At 40.7% G+C, this 20,605-nt stretch overlaps 2 protein-coding genes across 3 annotated transcripts in view; one reads left to right on the top strand and one right to left on the bottom strand.

The window, feature by feature from the left end:
• Positions 1-2,106, bottom strand: part of LOC116468711 (myosin regulatory light chain 12A) — a 67,939-nt gene extending 65,833 nt beyond the window's left edge. Inside the window, exon 1 of the mRNA XM_058438579.1 lies at positions 2,045-2,106. The gene's annotated coding sequence lies outside the window, so the exon portion shown is untranslated. The remainder of the gene's footprint in view (positions 1-2,044) is intronic.
• The window catches only part of MYOM1 (myomesin 1), a 152,268-nt gene that overhangs the window by 22,906 nt on the left and 108,757 nt on the right, over positions 1-20,605 (top strand). For both annotated transcript variants that reach the window (XM_058438577.1, XM_032152705.2), the window contains exons 3-7: positions 3,475-3,832; positions 4,953-5,110; positions 16,363-16,455; positions 18,287-18,375; positions 18,497-18,559. In XM_058438577.1, coding sequence (XP_058294560.1) covers positions 3,475-3,832; positions 4,953-5,110; positions 16,363-16,455; positions 18,287-18,375; positions 18,497-18,559 — 761 coding nt within the window. The remainder of the gene's footprint in view (positions 1-3,474; positions 3,833-4,952; positions 5,111-16,362; positions 16,456-18,286; positions 18,376-18,496; positions 18,560-20,605) is intronic.

Here is a 20,605-nt window from a genome sequence, read left to right as displayed (position 1 = left end):
TGTCATGGAAAAGTAGATCCTCTTGGAAGTCAGGAAATAATTTGGTTGTGATTGATGGTGACCTACTTCTGTTGCCTGTGTTTTTCTTTCCATTGCCCTCTGACAGTTCCTTTCTGACTTGTGTCAGAGGCTAATGTCATAATTGCTCTGAACCCAATTAGGAAGGTAAAGGGATAAATAACATTCTGTTTTTAGCTTTTTATCTGATATCTTTGCTATCTCTGATTTTTTTAAGTGAACTTTCCAGACAAACACGCTTTCGCTGCTAAGTATGCATGCCCAGCCTTTTGACCTCTTCACAGTAGCTTAATGTAACTCGCATTCCTTATAAGAGATGGTAGGCTAGAGCAGTGAAGTCTTTTGTCTCCAGTATTTTTCCCACTCTGTTTCAAAAAATCATTTAAAAACCACATCAGCTTAACACCAGCCTACATGACATGACTCCACCTGGCAGGGAACAAAATGAAGCTTCTTACTCCTAACATCTTCTCCCTGCTGTGTCCACACCAAACTATTTGTCTCTTCCTGGCCAATCCCAAGAAGTGACCATTTACCAAATAAACTGTGATAAAAGAAGATGTGAGGCCAGGCACGGTGGCTCACTCCTGTAATTCCAGCACTTTGGGAGGCCAAGGCGGGCGGATCACAATGTCAGGAGATTGAGACCATCCTGGCTAACATGGTGAAACCTGGTCTCTACTAAAAATACAAAAAAATTAGCTGGGCGTGGTGGCGGGCACCTGTAGTCCCAGCTACTGGGGAGGCTGAGGCAGGAGAATCGCTTAAACCTGGGAGACGGAGGTTGCAGTGAGCTGAGATCACGCCACTGCACTCCAGCCTGGGCCACAGAGTGAGACCCCATCTCAAAAAAAAAAAAAAAAAAGATGTGAAGAAAAATTGATCTTCTAGGCTTTATTTCTAGTTCTCCATTATATCTTATATGATGTCATCACCTATACTCTGTTACTATGTCGAAAATAACATTTCACAGTGGTTTTGGCAGTATTAACAATTTGAGGAGAGGATGGAAAAGAAATGAACATCTGTTGAGTGTCTATTATTATTTGCTGGGACTCACGCAAGGTGCTTTATATAAACCATCTTGCTAAATTCTCCATACAACCCACAACCCTGCAGAGATATTAATATATCAACGTTTTGGACAAGGAAATCATGGCAGAGTGACTTGCTGAAAGCTGCATGCCTGGGAGGGAAAGAATTGAAAGTCCCACATAAGCCTGGCGAATGCAGTGGACATGCCCTCTGCACTCACAGTGCGCTTCTGGAAAATACCATTTCCTCTGCATGGCACCTGAAATTTCCACTTACATTCCAATAAATCGAGTAAACTTTGTGTCAACAAGAGATTTTTGAATTGAGACTGTCAGAGATTCGCAGAGTACTGGGAGATTTTAAATTTATTTTTACTTTGTAGTAGTGTACTTTTGTCAACATGTTAGCCTCACAGTTTTGCTTTTGTGTCCAGGTTATAGAAGGGTTTACTTAAAGGAGAATATCCCTATTGCCTGGGTCTAACATACTTTTTAAGTGTAGTTGAGTTCTCGTGTGAAATAATTAGGTTTTTTTTTGAAGTTTAGCTTCTTTGTCAATGGAAAAGGCAAGGAGACTATCACTTCATTTGGCCCTCTAGAGCTGTGCCAACATATCCAGTATCAGTAGTAATGAGAACTTAAACATAAAGTTCTCTTACTCGGAGCCTGGGGCAAGACTAGCACTGAATATGATCCATCATTACATGAATTGAAACAGCTCACAAAGCTCATTTCACATCTCTGTATTGCATATTGACTTCCATAGAGAATTCCAAGCAAATTCTCCTGATGGTTTGTTTTGTATTGTTAGTAATTCATTCACTTCCTATCTTGTTCAAAAAAGAATGAGAGGTTATTATGTGAGGACACTAAGCTAAAAATCTTTCATCTTCCTCCTCCCCCCCAAATAATAATGGACATATTACTAACGTCCATAGTAGGGATTAGCTTATTAATATTTACAGAGAGAAAAAAACTTAAAATTTACTCACTACATTTAGTCAGAAACAACGTGGACTCATCTCGTCTGCCAGATGTTTTAGGAATAGTCCATGAGAAACCCCAATCTTGGCAAATGTGGAATCTTATTCCTCAGCAAGGGGCATAGATTTAGATGTCAGGAACTTGCTAACACAATGGCAGCATTTGTTTACATTCTGAAGTAATCATTCTTAGAATGCACGATTCTGACTTAAGAGGTCTAAGGAGACTCGATGTCAAGAGAATCTTCGATGTAATCAATACACTCTCACACTAAAACATTTGAGGGGGTTTACAACAAAAGGCATTGAAATACGTTAAAATAATTCAAATATTTTTAAACAATATGAATAAATCACAGCACAGATTCTATCATAAACTGCCAAGTAGGCATTGCACTTGGGATGTTACCAGTCCCTTACTATTGTCATCAATTATGAATAATAACGAGTTACATTTATAAACGTCACCACTTCCATCACAAGTTTGATAATTTCTTAGTATATAGTATAGGTACACACATAGTATATGCACACACAATATGTATTATCTTAGAAAGAAACCCAGTAGGCATAAGGAACCTCATGTAAATTCAGAACTTATTCATACATGTAACAACTCCAGGCAATGCATTACATCAGCAAAGTGACAGAACCCAGATCAAGCTCCTACTCATGTATCAGGGTCACAGGCACACAAACTAGATCTCATTTGACAATATGGTTTTTCTGGAAAGGAACCATAATCTTTTATTTTAAACAAAATCATGTTTAAACACACTAAGACAACCAATGAGACAACCTTGGCCAAGTTATCTAACTTATCTGAACCTCGTTACGATATATTTAAAACAGAAATAATAATTTATCTTGGCAGGGCACGGTGGCTCACGCATATAATCCCAGCACTTTGGGAGGCCAAGGCTGGTGGATCACCTGAGGTCAGGAGTTCGAGACCAGCCTGGCCAACATGGTGAAACCCTGTCTCTACTAAAATTACAAAATATTAGCCGGGCATGGTAGCAGGAGCCTGTAATCCCAGCTCCTTGGGAGGCTGAGGCAGGAGAATTGCTTGAACCCAGGAGGCCAAGGTTGCAGTGAGCTGAGATCACACCACTGCACTCCAGCCTGGGCAACAAGAGCGAGACTCCATATAAAAAAAAAAAAAAGTTTATCTCATAAGGCTTGTATGGGGATGAAACAAGATAATGTATGTGAAAAGCACCAGGGCCATTATAGGTGTTATTATTATTGTTATTTGTTAAGGCGAGGAATACTTCTGTACATGAAGCGTCAGCTTCTGATATACCTTCTTTTCTATATCGGGTTTTCTTTTGGTGTAGGATATAGTGTCTGAGGTGTGGTACTTTGAACTTAGTAAAATTACTCAATCTTATCACTGCCATCCACAACATCTACATTTTGCCATTATTGTGTTTTAGTCAAAAGCATGTTAGTGGAATTACAGATACAGAAGAAGAAAGAATTAAAGAAGCTGCTGCTTATATAGCCCAGAGGAATCTTCTTGCTAGTGAGGAAGGAATCACAACATCTAAACAGTCCACGGCATCTAAGCAGACCACAGCATCTAAGCAGTCCACGGCATCTAAGCAGTCCACGGCATCCAAGCAGTCCACGGCATCCAGGCAGTCCACAGCATCCAAGCAGTCCACGGCATCCAGGCAGTCCGTGGTTTCCAAACAGGCCACATCCACTCTTCAACAGGAAGAAACTTCTGAAAAGAAGTCAAGGAAAGTTGTGATTCGAGAAAAGGCAGAACACCTGTCCCTAAGGAAAACAGTAAGAAAAGACAGTTTAAAGTAACTTACAAAGGTGGAAATGCATGTCATAAGGGGGTGTGTGTGTATGTGTGTGAGTGTGTGTGTGTAGATATAGATTTTTTTTTTTTTTTGAGATGGAGTCTCACTCTGTCCCCCAGGTTGGAGTGCAGTGGTGCAGTCTCAGCTCACTGCAGCCTCCGCCTCCCGGGTTCAAGCGATTCTTCTGCCTAAGCCTCCCAAGTAGCTGGGATTACAGGCACGTGCCACCACACCCGGCTAATTTTCATTTTTTTTTTCTTTTCTTTCTTTCTTTTTTTTTTAAGTAGAGATGGGGTTTCGCCATGTTGGCAAGGCTGGTCTCGCACTCCTGACCTCAAGTGATCCACCCACCTTGGCCTCCCCAAATGTTGGGATTACAGGCGTGAGCCACTGCACCCGGCTGATTTGTTTCAAATGAAGATTATGTGGTCTTTTGGAGAAACAAAACATAAGAAAACAAGGAGAAAGACATTAAAATATTAATATGTAGGTCAAAGAAAGCAAACAATAGTTTTAAACTCCATGGAATTTTAGGTTTTAAGGAAATTAAAGATTTTAAAGAGCCTTAAGAAATCCACCTTGGAGAAGTAAAATATGATCAGGTGTGGTGGCTCACACCTGTAATCGCAATTTTGGGAGGCCAAGGCAGGAGAATTACTTGAGGACAGAGTTTGAGACCAGCCTAGCCAACATGGTGAAACCCCATCTCTACTAAAAATACAAAAATTAGCCAGGCATGGTGGTGCATGCCTGTAATCCCAGCTACTCGGGAGGCTGAGGCACGAGAATCGCATGAACCTGGGAGGCAGAGACTGCAGTGAGCCAGGCTGCACCAGTGCACTCCAGCCTGGGCCAAAAAAAAAAAAAAAAAAAAAAGGAAGAAAAAGAAATCAAAGATGTTACTTAAGCTTAGAATGTTAAATGTCAAATAACTACCTCTGTTCTTAAAAGGGAGAAGGGAGTGCATTTTCTCTACACAAAATTAAGCTTCCAAATGGAAAAATAAAACTTTTGCCTTCTACTTGTTATTTTAGCACCAAAATTCACTTTGATTTATTGGTATTTTGGTAATATGTTTGTTTGCTTATTTGTTTTTTCAGTTAGAAGAAACCGAGGCATATCATGCTAAGCTGAATGAAGACCATCTTCTCCATGCTCCTGAGTTTATCATTAAACCTCGCTCCCACACGGTTTGGGAGAAGGAGAATGTAAAATTGCATTGCTCCGTAGCAGGCTGGCCAGAACCTCGTGTCACATGGTATGTTATCTTTATGAAAGCTAACAGAATTCATTACACACAGTTAAGCTCACCTCTAGTGGAAACACACAGAACAACCATAGGCAAGAGTCAATGAAGACATCTACAAGATTGTATAGGTTTTCAAAAGAGTGAAGAAGGGTATTGAGATGAATTGCATAGGAAGAAAAAACAGTCTTGCATATATATGCTACATGATAATACTCTATGATCTTATTACACAAATGGATCTTTATTTTATATGAAGTATTGCATTTTAGTCAACATATGTACCAACATACCAAATTTATGTCTATAACTCTTACGGATGATAAAAGTTAGGTAAAAATTAACTTCCAACATTGAACTTTACACAACATGGCAGGATTTTGTGATCGGAAGCAAATGCTGCCTTTTACAAAACTCGCTGTAACTAAAACTCCCATCTCTTCCCCATCATGTGAGCTGAGGCCTTAATGTGCCTTTCTTTCTTTTCTTTCTTTCTTTTTCTTTCTTTCTTTCTCTCTCTTTTCTTTCTTTTTCTTTCTCTCTTTTCCTTCTTTTTCTTTCTTTATCTTCCTCTTTCTTTCCTTCCTTCCTTCTTTCTTTCTTTTCTTTCTTCCTTTCTTTTCTTTCTTTTTTCTTCTTTCTCTTCTTTCTTTCTTTCTTTCTTCTTTCTCTCTCTCTCTCCTTACTTCCTTTCCTTCCTTCCTTCTCTCTTTCTTTCTTTCCTTTCTTCCTTTCTTATTTATTTATTTTTTTACCAGAGAGCATAAGCAAGTTGCATCAATGTGTTTTCTGACACCAAACAAAAGAAAGAATTGGATGGCAGATATTACCCAACATGGGGCATGAGATATTTTCTTTCCATAAAGAATAAGCACTCTTTTTCCTCCTTCATAATATATCCTATTGCAATTGTCAATGACTTTGTGATCCCTAACCTGAGAACTTTCCTGTCATATGTCACAAATATCTGCCATAGACGGCAGAAGTATGAAAATAATTGAGCCAATTAAAAAAGATATTTCAGTTTTACTCTCTGGTGAAGGTATTTGCATGCTTTTTTCTTATTTTCGGGAGTGGTGGTAAATGCACCTTAGGTTGCAATATAAACACTGCATGAATGTCACGTCACCCTGAGTGTCTGCGTCCTTCTCCTTTCTTTTCTATTATTTCTAATGTTGATCAGATGCCTGCCTAGCACTGTGGAGGTAGCTGACAAGATAAACCCAATTAACTCTCTAAGGTTATTCTTTTTTTTTTTTTCTTTTTTGAGGCAGAGTCCTGCCTTGTCACCCAGGCTGGAATGCAGTGATGTAATCTCGGCTCACTGCAACCTCTGCCTCCCGGGTTCAAGCGATTCTCCTGCCTTAGCCTCCCAAGTAGCTGGAAATACAGGTGCATACCACCACACCTGGCTAATTTTTGTATTTTCAGTAGAGACGGGGTTTTGCCATGTTGGCCAGGCTGGTCTTGAACTCCTGACCTCAGGTGATTTGCCCACCTCGGCCTCCCAAAGTGCTGGGACTACAGGAGTGAGCCAGCGCTCCCGGCTTCTAAGGTTGTTCTTAAGGAGCACTTGGGGAGTTTTTACTTGTAATCTTAATCTGTCTTTGATGATTTTGGATTTACTTACAATTTTTCTATGTATGTAAACTCTTTTCAGGGCTTCTGAGTTTGAAAACCAAAGAATAAAAATCAAAGCTGGCTATGAATTATCAGGGCAAATAATTTATAGATGAGAACTGTGGAAACATATTTCTATAAAAATGAAGTTTAAAAAATCAATTTATAAGCTTTAAAATGGAAAAGTAAGTTAGCAATCACTCTGTGACTATAGAGTTGCACAATTTGGCCTGTTAAAGGGACATTTCTTCTTAACCAATTACTTCCCATCTCAAAACAAAAATTCCAAACTTTCCTATAGAAATGCACAAACAATAACAAATTTTCAGCTGCAAGAAATATTAGTAAAAGTATTTCTTCTTTCATGAATTAAAAGGTATCAATAATAAATGAATAATTAGAGGCCTTTGTTGAATAAATGTGTTTATTACACAGTTTCCTATCTGTGTTTTCCCACTTTAAAAAAATTAGAATTAAAGATGATTATCAAAAGGATACAAAGTAGCTTCTGGGAGATAAACATTCAATTCCTAAGCATTTATTTATTCTGTTAAGTACACAGCAACTTGAATAAAAACCCGGCCACATACCGCTGATGGTGTTATTAAGCAAAAGTGATGTGATTTCACAAAAGCAGAGCTGAACTTCAGAGATTAGCCTCCTTACATTGTGCTCTGTTGATCTGGAAAAAAAAGTAATTAAAAACAAAAACAAAAACAAAAAGAAAAATAGGAGATGACCAAACTGTCAACCCTTCAAATTCCAGTTAAATTCAAAAATAGAAATACTGTCCATTTCCAGTGATCCTCACTAACAGAGCTGAGAAGCAGTAGAGTTGATCCCCAAACCCTTTGCAGGTGGCTTTGAAATATTTGCATCCTTTACATGTGAAGTTTATGTCCTAGGGGCTCATTTCAAACAAAAGGGTAGACACAGAGACAAGCTTCCTCTCCAGAAGTACTGGATGAGCCTCCTCTCGTCCCTGTACCTCCGTTAGTGCTCTTGGAGAGAACAACTCCCTCGAGCCCCGTGCAAAGCATCAGTCCTAGTGACTCCATTCTTTATCGTACATTCTCCCATGAGGGACAGACCAGAGCATTTCACAGACAGTCTCCTTGCCTTGCAAGCTAAGTGAAAAATAAATATTAAAACAAACGAACAACAAGGCTGCAGTGAGCTCTGATCTCGCCACTGCATTCAAGCCTGGGCAACTGAGCTAAAAAAAAAAAAAAAAAAAGAACTGGGAGACAACTAGGAAAATAGTTAACCATACTTCTGAGAGCAAGATTTGCCCTGGGTAAAGCTGAAACTTGGACAATCAGTTAGCAGATAACTGATGACTGGAAATGGCAGTAAACAGGGTCAGGGTCAGGTTTTGTCGGCATGAAGCTGATACAACTTGGAGGGCACTCTTTACAAACTAAATAAATAAATTAGCGGTAGAAGCTAGGACATAAGGTCTTGCTGGGATTTGGGTAGTGAGAGACCCTGAAATTTAAGCTTCATTTGCTTCAAAGTAAATCCACCTCTGGGAGTTGACTTCTGGATGGGATTAGTATATATTTCTGGGCATGTTTTTAAAAAGTCATTAACTGGGCTGAGCGAGCTGGCTCACACCTGTAATCCCAGCACTTTGGGAGGCCGAGGTGGGCAGATCACTTGAGGCCAGGAGTTTGAGACCAGCCTGGCCAACATAGAGAAAACTTGTCTCTACTAAAAATACAAAAATTAGCCAGGTGTGGTGGTGCATGCCTGTAATCCCAGCTACTTGGAAGGCTGAGGCAGAAGAATCACTTGAACCCGGGAAGCAGAGGTTGCAGTGAGCTGAGATGGCACTACTGCACTCCAGCCTGAGCAACAGAGTGAGACCCTGTCTCAAAAAAAAAAAAAAAAAAAGAGAGACAGAAAAATCATTCACTGGAGTGCTAATTGACTTTGCACCACTGGTACAGAGCATGAAATCTTCAATAAGCAGCATTCCCCTTGAAGACCTGGGAACCTGCAGCCCAAGTAAAAACCAAGATTGTTGGTGATGACATTGCTCACATTTATACCTTTTTGGTATCCCATTGCAGTTTCCTGGGCCTGACACTGAGGAGAAGTACAAAGGGAATATGAGAATGCCCTTCCTGAATAGCAGCAGGTTTATTAAAGAAGTAAATTTGTGATGATGCTTCATATAATCACACTACCTCCACTCATAGCAGTTAAGTCCTTAGCCATGACTTGCAAAGGCACGTATGGCGGGCCTGGCTCTGGCAGAGTCCTTTCCAAAGAAGGTTTGGCTCCAAGTTTCCACTGGACATCTTCATGTCATGGGAGTTCCTGAGGCCTAACAAATGATACAAACACTCAGCAGCTGCTCTCCAACCAATCCCACATTACTAACCAAATCTATTCATGTGGAACCTAGAGGTTACCCAGAGAGCACTGAATGACAGGGCACACACATCCCTCATTAAGGTCAGGTGCAGAGACAGGATGCAGTACTGTCCTATTCCCAACTCGCTCTGACAGCAGCAGGGAGCCTGTCTAAGCATTGGCCTCGGTAGAAAAGTTAGTTACAGGCCGGGCGCGGTGGCCCACGCCTGTAATCCCAGCACTTTGGGAGGCCGAGTCGGGCGGATGACCTGAGGTCGGGAGTCCGAGACCAGCCCGACCAACATGGAGAAACCCCGTCTCTACTAAAAGTACAAAATTAGCCGGGCGTGGTGGCGCATGCCTGTAATCCCAGCTCTTCCGGAGGCTGAGGCAGGAGAATTGATGGAATGCGGAAGGCGGAGGTTGCGGTGAGCCGAGATCACGCCACTGCACTCCAGGCAGCCTGGGCAACAAGAGCGAAACTCAGTCTCAAAAAAAAAAAAAAAAGAAAGAAAGAAAGAAAGAAAGAAAAGGTAGTTGCAGAGGATGCTGCTGCACCCCTACCGTGAAGCTGGCCAGCCTGCAGGAGGACTCTGTCAACACAGAAGGGAAAATACATATGTAGTGAAAAAAATTAAAGTTTTAAAATTTAATAGGATACATTTATGTAATAACTTGTATAATAAGAGCCTTTCTGTTTAAATGGGGGGAAAGCATTTATGTTTGTGTTTGTTTTATTTGCATAATGAAATTCTGGAAGGATATGTAAGAACCTAAGAAAAGCTATTGACCCTGAGCGGGAGCCTTGTCAAAGGGACGAAAGTGCTAGGAAGTTACCAGGAAGGGTTCACTGTGCACCCTTTGTTCTTTCTGGTTCTTGAACCATATAAACGTATTACCTAGTCAGATTTTAAACATTATGTGAAATAGTGGAGAAGGAAAAAGTTTTCTTTAAAAGGAGAGAATAGTGTTAATTGTATACTTATTATTATTATTATTATACTTTAAGTTTTAGGGTACATGTGCACAACATGCAGGTTTGTTACATATGTATACATGTGCCATGTTGGTGTGCTGCACCCATTAACTCGTCATTTACATTAGGTATATCTCCTAATGCTATCCCTCCCTGTCCCCCCACCTCACGACAGGTATACTTTTTAAAGAGCAGGATTCAGTTGGGTTTCTGGCCTGAAGCCTAGATTGAATTTGTCCATGGAAGTCTTGATTGTAGCCTGCAGGGAGATCAGGAAAACTCATTGGAGCAATGTGTTGGTATTAGTGTGTATTTGTCATTCACTCACTCGGCACTCATGCTTTCATATCTATATGTTGGACACTGGACTAGATCCTCAAGCAAAACATTTACAATACATGTTTAAAATTCTTCAGTTTCAGCCAGTTACAGCCACGCCTGTAATCCCAGCAGTCTGGGAGGCCGAGTAGGGCGGATTACCTGAGGTCCGGAGTTTGAGACCAACCTGGCCAACATGGTGAAACTCCATCTCTACTAAAAATACAAAAATTAGCTGGGTGTGGTGGCAGGCACCTGTAGTCCCAGCTACTCAGGAGACTGAGGCAGGAGAATCGCTTGAATCTGGGAGGTGGAAGTTGCAGTGAGTGAGATTGCACCACTGCACTACAGCCTGGGGGACAGAGAAAGACCCTGTCTCAAAAAAAAAAAAAGAAAAAATTATTCACTTTCACCCAAAAGTCATTGTCAAATAGATACTTAAAGAAATGTGTCATTAAGCCCATTATAATAATTCAAAACCTAGGAATAAAATAGTTACAAAGGCAGAGATTTGGAAAACTCTTCTATTCTCACAAATTATGAGGGTTTGTAAATTTCATAATAGAATCATGCATTGAGTTTATTTTCAAGATTAGAATTATTCATCACATATTCAAATTTATTAGTTACTACCATATTATCATAGAAAAAACAGCCTATATTTAAAATGGTTAACACAAATTATTTATAATTCACAACAGTTTTCCAACATATGGATTTGGAGTTTTATTTTGGATTTTTCTTATTTACGTAATTCCAAAATCTATCAATGGGATCTCTCTCTCTCTCTCTCAGATAATTAGTTTTTAAAGTGGGTCTAGAATGATTTATTCAAAACAGGTTGGATTATAAGCAGCAATCTCATTTGTGGTGAGATTCAGTATATTAAAGATCATCTTTGGCCGGGCGTGGTGGTTCATGCCTGTAATCCCAGCACTTTGGGGGCCGAAGCAAGCAGATCACCTGAGGTCAGGAGTTTGAGACCAGCCTGGCCAACATGGTGAAACCCCATGTCTACTAAAAATACAAAAAGTAGCTGGACGTGGTGGTGTGCTCCTATAGTCCCAGCTACTTGGGAAGCTGAGGCAGGAGAACCACTTGAACCCAGAAGGCGGAGGTTGCGGTGAGCACAGATCGCTCCACTGCTCTCCAGCCTGGGTGACAGAGTAAGACTCCATCTCAAAAGAATAAAGATCACCTTGGTGTGCATTATTTGTGGGTAGAAAATAATTTTTGTGAAGTCTTTTGCTTGATCATGCTTTACACTGCCAAAGAGCTTTTACTGTGACCCCATACTATAAACTCGGCCCAACATCCAAACTGAAATTTGTCCGGGGGAATTGTGTGTTTTACACACATAAAGGAAATGTCACTGGAAAAACTTATAGTATACTGAAAGCTCATTAACAATTCATAGACATTACATAAAAATGATAAGGGAGATAGTATACATCTGAATATTCACAGGGATTTAAGAAAGTTTTTGACATGTAATCCCAGGGTGTGGATTAACCTCCAAAATTAGCCGATGACTACTCAGCTTGGAATTTCATGTTCCAGAAATAACAAGCTGTGAAGTATATACAGAACAGACCCCAAATTCTTCTTTTCTTCCCTGACTTAAAGCTAAAGACGGCCAGTCTCAAGTGACTCCAAACCTAAATGCGTCACTGGGTGAAATTCCTTGGAGAATAGAATCAAATACCTTTCTGACTTAATCCTTGCCCACTGCTTTAAATGAAGAATTTCTCACATTGGTATCTGGAGCTCCAGAGAAAAGACTACAGGCTCTGCAGTCAAAGTGATGTGTGGTGTGTGCGTGTATTTTAAATCCATTTCTCTTGTCATGTGGTGATAATAGAAAAGTCGTTAGCTGGGGGAAAGGCATTAAGGTGCTAAATTGAGTAGTAATGCAAGGAAAGGATGGTGAAGCAACTATGGGAGCTGCAAAATAGTTTTTTAATTTTATTTTTAAAAATTTATTTTTTACAGTCATGGAGTCTTGCCATGTTACCCAGCTGGTCTCGAACTCCTGGCCTCAAACGATCCTCCCACTTCAGCCTCCCAAAGTTCTGGGATTACAGACATGAACTGCCACTGCTGAGCTGCAGAATACTTTGTAATGAAAATTTTATAGAGATATGAGCAATACTTTTGATCAGAAGCCAAATTGAGTGTCACTGAGTCATTTGGTCAAACAGCACATGTCACAGCCTTTGGTATCACAGCGCTTTTCTTAGGCAAAGAGGAACCACTGAAAACCCTCCAACACAAGAAAGAGCAGAGCCGAAGTGAGCTTCTGAGTCCAGTGTGAAATTACCTAAACCAATTATAGAAGACGAGCATGCCAATTAACATGTTCTACCCTGTACTTCATCTAAACGGGGAACGCTGGAGATTAGGAGTGGCCAGTAGATTTCTTTTTCCAGGCCATCTCTTATCAGATAGTCCTGTCTGCTCGAGCTGGGTTGAGACAGCTGTCTGAAGCTGCTGGCAGGAAACAGCACTGCATCAACTTGTAGGGTCTTCTGTGTTTGGAGAAGGTTATGTTGCTGCACCTGCCACGCAGCTGTGATTCTTAAGCCAGTCCCACCCTCTCCATTTCACATCTGAGGGAACTGAGACTCAGAGTGTCATCTTACTTTCTTCATGTGCATTTATTTAAAATCATCCAACTTTGGGAGGCTGAAGCAGGGGGATCGCTTGAGCCCAGGAGTTTAAGACCAGCCTGGGCAACATAGTGAGACCTCATCTCTATTTATTTAAAATAAAATCATCCATATCATGACATATATGTTTGTCAGAACTCTGTTCTCTCAGACAAAAAATTATGAAGCTACAATTAACCTATTGCATTACGTAATAATTCTGTTCAACCAAATTTAACCAATTCTGAGGGCCTGCTGGTTGCCATGACTCATTCTTCCTCAGGAGTAGGAATAGAAGTAAATGTGGATCAGGCCAGGTGCAGTGGCTCATGCTTGTAATCCTAGCATTTTGGGAGACCGAGGTAGGAGGACTGCTTGAGCCCAGGAGTTTAAGACCAGCATAGGCAACATAGCGAGAGCCCGTCTCTACAAAAAATAGAAAAAATTAGCTGAGTGTGGTGGTGCATACCTGTAGTCCCAGCTACTTGGTAGTCTGAGGTGGGCAGATTGCTTGAGCCTGGGAGGTGGAGGTTGCAGGGAGCTATAATCACACCATTGCACTCCAGCGTGGGAGACAGAGTGAGACCCTGTCTCAAAAAAAAAAAAAAAAAAAAGTAAATGTGGATCAGACACAATCCCAACCTCAAAGGTTTGGCAACTTAATAGAAGAGACATATATCCAACCATAATTTTGACAAATGTTATATTTAGTAATTTGAAGCAAGTAACTCTGATGCAGAGAGGCAGGAACAATTCATATTGTATCATATTTTAGGGAAGAGTTTATTGAAGAAGTTGTATTTGATCTGAATCTTGAAGGATGAGTTCAGGTTTTGCTATATGGAGGAGAGTGTTTGTTTGCTTGTTTGTTCGAAGTGTAGAAAATGAATAACGTGCTTTAGGGACGGAGGGGTGTATGTGTGTGTGAGAGAGTTGGGGAAAGGAAGGAGCTGACTGAAGCCAGTATTTTTCCTTTCTCTCCCTTTCCATCATGTTCCCTACTCCCAAACCTCCTTATGATCATGTCCACAAGTCTGAAGAAATGAAATGCAGAGAGAACAATTGGAAAATGGAAGCATCATATGGGTCAGCAGCCAGGCTGCCGGTTCAAATCCCCCCTCTGCTGTTCCTGGCTGTGTGACTGTGCAAGTTCCTGAAACCCTCATGCCTTGGTTTCTTCATCTGGAAAATGAGGTTAAAAACAGCACTATCTCATACGGTGGTTGTGAGAACTGAACTTACCAATGTATGCAAAAAGCGCTTAGAGCATTGCCTGGCTCATAGTCAATTCTCTGTGTCAGCTGTGTTTATCAGGGTTATTGACGTCATCTGTGCGTGCGAAGTGGGCTGTCTGAAAGGGAAACAAGTGAAACCCAGTTCCTCTTTTGGGCAGAAAACGGTTTAAGTAGAAAAGCCTGGTCCAGCACCATAGCCAGTGGCTACTGAGAACATGAGGAAGTGGTGAAGAATCCAGGTGCCACGTACAGACCAAGAAGACAGGGTCCCAGGGAGAGGCCCCCTGCGTAGTCCACTCTCTGAGGGCTTAACCAGATAATGGAACAGTCAGAAAAAGGGAGGCTTTGAGCTCTTATTTGTCAGAAGTTTCCTTTCATGATTTGTATTATAAATTCTTCCAAGGCAAGAGCCGTGTTTGTTTATGACATTGAATAAAACACTTAAATATAACGATCGTTCAATACAATGATATTGCAGGCTGGGCATAGTGGCTCACGCCTGTAATCCCAGCAGTTTGGGAGGTCGAGGCAGGTGGATGACCTGAGGTCAGGAGTTCAAGACCAGCCTGTCCAACATGGTGAAACTCCGTCTGTACTAAAAATTCAAAAAACTAGCCGGGCGTGGTGGCCGGTGCCTGTAATTCCAGCTACTGGGGAGGCTGAGGCAGGAGAATCGCTTGAACCTGGGAGGTGGAGTTTGCAGTGAGCTGAGATGATGCCATTGCACTCCAGCCTGGGCAACAAGAGTGACACTGTGTCTCAAAATAATAATAATAATAATGATATTGCTTCTAACAACATGCAAGAATGTTAGCAGGAAGAATGTTTTGCTCTCATCCTACACAGATAGCCAACAATAAAACCCCCAACACAAAGCCTTCCTCTCTGCTACATCAACAGTGATCAACTTTTTAAAAAGCTTATTATGTATTTATTTGTTTTATTTATTTATTTTTAAAAAGCTTATTTGTTTGTTTGTTTTATTTATTTATTTTAAGACACGGTCTCACTCTGTTGCCCAGGCTGGAGTGCAGTGGTGCGATCATAGCTCACTGCAGCCTCAACCTCTCAGGCTCAAGCTATTCTCCCACTGCAGCCTCCAAAGTAGTTGGGACTACAGGTTTACACTCAGCTAATTTTTTGTAGTTTTTGTAGATTCAGGGTCTTGCTTATTGCCCAGGCTGGTCACAAACTCCTGGCCTCAAGTGATTCTCCCACTTCAGCCTCCCAAAGTGCTGGGATTACAGGAATTACATGCATAAAAGCCACCATGCCGGGCCTAAAACCTTTTAAATTATAATATAACATACACACAAAAAGTATGCATATTATATACTGCTTTTTTTTTTTTTTTTTTTGAGATGGAGTCTTACTCTGTCGCCCAGGCTGGAGTGCAGGGGCACAATCTCAGCTCACTGCAACCTCCGCCTCCTGGGTTCAAACAATTCTCGTGCCTGAGCCTCCTGAGTAGCTGGGATTACAGATGTGTGCCACCATGCCTGGCTAATTTTTAGTATTATTAGTAGAGATGGTGATTCACAATGTTGGCCAGGCTGGTCTCGAACTCCTGACCTCAAGTGATTTGCCCACCTTGGCTTCCCAAAGACTGCAGACTTTTATAAATGAATTGCTTTAGCGAATTTTTGTAGATTGCACACACCCATGTAACTGACACCCAAATCAATAAACATTATTGACACTCAAGAAGCCTCCTTCATGTGTCCCAACACACTACTGATTTCTAGTAGCATTAGTCTTTTTGTTTTTGTATTCTGTGTAAAAGCAATCATTTTGCTGTGCACTCTTTTGTAACTGGCTTTTTTTGGTAACATTATGTTACATGACATTCAGCCATATTGTTGTGAATAGTCAACATTTTTCATGTAAGTTTATAGAAGAGGGCAAAGCACTTCATCAAGAATGTGATTGTATTGCTGGTGCACTTCACGTAAGCTAATATGATTTACATTTATTTAATCGATGCTGCTGCTACCCTCAGCGCCCTGTTTACAGGTGTTCCTGCAAAAATAAGAATTGTATGTGTGTGTTTAATCATGAAGTTGTTTATACTTCAGCTTACTTCATTTTGTTTCCATTCTGTTATAGGTATAAAAACCAGGTGCCAATAAATGTCCATGCAAACCCTGGAAAGTATATTATTGAGAGTCGATATGGAATGCACACTCTGGAGATTAATGCGTAAGAGAACATTAGTGACCATGTGTTGCTCACCATTGCTCAGGGAGGCGTCTCACCCCTGCAGTTAACTGCCACTCTCCCTATTTCTTCCCAATGCTGTGTGATCACAATGAGAGACATTCATATACGGTGCTTCTCTGGGTGCACACCTGAAAGTGATATGTATGACTGATCCTTACCATACCCACACTACCTCCCAAAGTGATTTTATATTTGGATTTGGTCAAAAATGGTGAGAAAAAAACCAATTTGCATGTTTTTATTTATCTTTTTATATACTTGGGAATTTTTCTCAGATGTAAGTAAGAAAAATATGTTGCATAAAGAGGCATTTATATTCAGTAATCATTTCAGAGTCCCAAATCAATATCATCATCACATTCTCTTGTTTTTAATAAATAAAGGCCATGGAGATCCGGGTAGGTGACATTGAATGTGGGCTAAACTTGGAGATAATGTTCTTTCCTTTAGCTTGCCAGGAACCATGGTATGTACTCTGTCAATCTGTGTATGTGAAGCAGGCTAGACATTGAGTTGTTTGAGCTTAAAGTAGAATCCAAAGCAAAATTTGAAAATGAAACCTACATCAAAATTCCTAAGTTCCCAAATGTTTATTATGCCTCCCAAGATGATTTTGAAATTCAAACCTAATTAGGTCAATGAAAAAGCTAAACAAGCTCCCACCATTTTCAGTTTAGATAAAACCATGGTGTGCATAAATGTCAAGGTGAAATTTATATCATTCATTCTCAAGAGACTTATAGCCTTCTCCTCAGATCAGAGGAGTTGGCCAAGTGATGCTAGGACCCTGTGACATTTGCCAAGCACTGACCCTGACCCAAAGTCAGGTCAGTTCTGCCAGTGGGTGGTTCTGCTGAAGCAGCAGTGAGCTATGTGGTTACTTTCAAAATTAAGTAGTTATGAAAAGGGCAACTGTATTTGCCTTCCTGGGGTTCTATTGATGTCTGTAAAATTTCAGCAAGAAAAAAAATTTACACAAATGAAACTAAACCCTGAGAAACAATGAAGAACATGAGAAACTGGTAATGATAAGGCATAAAACAACCTGCTTTGAAACCTTAGCCTCTTCATCTCTCCATGAGACCATTCTCTCCCTAATGGTCCATTTTTATAAGAATTCCAATTTCTGTATTATAACTTAGAAGGACATCCAAATGGTGCTTCTTGTGTTGTGTTGTGAGCTGAAATTCCAAGTATGGCCTGAACCTTAGTGGAAATGAAGTGTAAATAACTTAGATGAGCTTTGAAGCTAGAACACATAGACCAACCTGGCTCAGGGAGGTTGTGGGAATCTACATGGAGGGACTGCTTCTTTCTCTTCCCTTTTGCCTGGTTGCCCCCAGACTGAAACCCACCACAGGGGCAGGACAGCAGGAAAGCCACGCCCTCCAGTGTGCCTCTGGGTAGTTACTTGCTACAAAGGTACATGCCTGCACATTTTCTCCTCCCAATGCAACTTTAGACAAGTAAGCAGATCACAGTGCTGTTCACTCTGTAATTTATGTGCCTAGCACTTGGTTGACATTTTTTTTTGACATTTTAAATGAACCCAGGTTAGGGTCACAGTGAACTATAGGTGTTCTCTCCCCAGTCTATGCTGCTGGCATGAAACTGCAGTAGATCACTTGGACTAGGTAATATCCCACAGGTAGGTAGATCAGAGACAGTAGCTATACCAGGAGAACCAAAGAGCCATGTGTTAGCCACTGATTTGCGAGGGGCTGTGATAGCAACGAGTTCCCTGATAGAACAGCTAGTAATTACAAGGATTGTCACTACAATGGATATTCATTTCCATCTGTTCTTTCAGATGTGATTTTGAAGATACAGCTCAGTACCGGGCGTCAGCGATGAATGTTAAAGGAGAGCTTTCGGCATATGCTTCAGTTGTGGTAAAGAGTAGGTTTGCTAGATTTGTTTCCTTCAAAGTGTGTGTGTGTGTGTTTTTAAATTTCTTCCCATTGTTTTAAAATAAATCTATCACAAAGCAGTTCACATACATTTCTGTTTTCTTGTCTAGGGTATAAGGGAGAGTTTGATGAGACTCGCTTCCATGCTGGGGCTTCCACCATGCCCCTCAGCTGTAAGTTTAAAAACACATTTACTAAGTGTCACCTCTATGAAAAATATGGCATAATAAGCTAGTCCATAATGCTGAAATAGATGCATACTATATATAACATAGTATATGCTAGGTTGGATATAGTAGGTACCTGTGGTTATTTTATTTACTTATTTTTTTAGATTTTTTGGTTACTGTTCTCTTTCTGAATCGTATTGCTTTGTGCTGGTTTTATGAAAGCCCAGATATGATGGGCTAAAAATAGCAAATGCTTTTACATCTTTCTGGGTTAGACTGAGAAAGATCATTATACAAACCTGAGCAGAATGACTTAACCAAACACACACACACACACACACACACACACACACAGAGAGAGACACACAAGTCTGGACTATATCAAAGCACTCTTTCTCACCCTTAAATATGCAGATGGGCATCACTTCCTTGGGAAAGCAGGTCTGATCCCCACTGTCGCCCCTACACCCTACCCAGTCAGGGTTAGGTGTCCTGGGTGAGGCCACGGCACCTCATCGGAGTGTCAGTGAGGCTGGACACTGTTAACTGTTGTGTGTCAGTCTCTCTCACTGGTCCATGAGCCACTTGAAGGCAAGGTTGGGCCTGCCAGAGTGGGTATTCAATAATGAATGAATAAATAAATGCATTAAGTTATAAAGTACAATCTAAAATGAAGTCTAAATGTGATTAAATAAAAACTTATTAAAAATATTCTGGTCAGTGGTAATTTGCAAATTTGTGAATGTCAGTCATTTCATTTACATCAGAACTGGTATTTATGAGAAGCAATAAAAGCAAAATCTTTATGGTTGTTGAAATAATTATATACTTACAGTGGTCAGACTGAAAAAGATAGTCAAGCCCTAACTCGGTTTTCAAACATTAAAAAATTAGTGGTAGTTTTGAAAATGGCTGATACCAGTTTTTCACCTGGCTGGTTAGCTTGATGTCTGTGGCTGACCTACTCCACTGATTTCATGGAATGGCTTCTCATTTAATATCCCAAGTTGTGATGATTGGTATCAGCCCCATGGGTGAGAAGGGATGACTGGTAGAGCAACAGAGAAGCACATCCTGAATCATGTTCTTCTCCCATCTCTTGATTTATGCTGAGATAGAATAGTTGGGGCCAGGCACTCAACTCTGCCTCTGTAACACAAAAGCAGCCGTAACAGTAGGAGAACAAATGAGCATGGCTGTGCTCCAATAAAACCTTCTTTATGAACATTGAAATTAAAATTTCCTGTGACTTTTCACGTCACAAAATATTGTACTTCTATTTTTTTCAACCACTAAAACATGCAAAAACCATTCTTAATGGTCTAAACAAGAGGCATTGTAGATTTGCCCCAGACTTGCCAACCCCTGCCCTAAACCATTTTTCCCAGGATAGTAAGTACACGTGATAAAAGATTGAGGACATGACAACGGAATGATGTGTTGTCTTCTGGTTGTTAAACTGGGGTGCCTCCTACTGAACCCCAAAATTATTGCAGACAGTCCAGCCCAATCTCAGATACAGAAGAGAACCTAGAAGTTAGGTCCGTTTCTAGGTCACCTACTTGTCTTTCCAGCTGGATCTAGAACATCTGGCGGCAGCCCTCACCTCTACCTGCTAAGGCAGCTCTGGAACCAGCGCAGCCTCCCAACGCTGTGCAAGATCTGTCAAGTTGTTTCTCTCTCTGGTCTCAGTGAACATCAACACATTAAAGTGAGGCAGATGGGAGATGTGCTTCCAAAGAGAAGTTATTTCACTGTTGATTAGGGTTACCTGGGAACACACAAAATCAAGAGAGTACGATGTATTGGTCAAGAGCACAGAAACGGCCAGCCGGTGCAAATATGGCTCTGCAGGGGAATGTGGTCGGTTATTTTGCCTTCCTATGCATCGGTTTCTTCTTCTATAAAATGCAGATATTAGTGGTACTTACGTAATAGCATTATTATGGGGTTTGTGTTAATATGGGGTATTAAATGCTTGGACCAATACTTGGTCAAAGTCGAACTCAATAAATGTTAGCTTGCATTTTCAAGTGTAATGAAAGAAGT

This window comes from Hylobates moloch, unplaced genomic scaffold, assembly GCF_009828535.3.
Source record: "Hylobates moloch isolate HMO894 unplaced genomic scaffold, HMol_V3 SCAFFOLD_5, whole genome shotgun sequence".
Taxonomy (NCBI): Eukaryota; Metazoa; Chordata; class Mammalia; order Primates; family Hylobatidae; genus Hylobates; species Hylobates moloch.
Note: the sequence above shows the minus strand (reverse complement) of the source record. Positions and strands in the feature narration are given on the sequence as shown.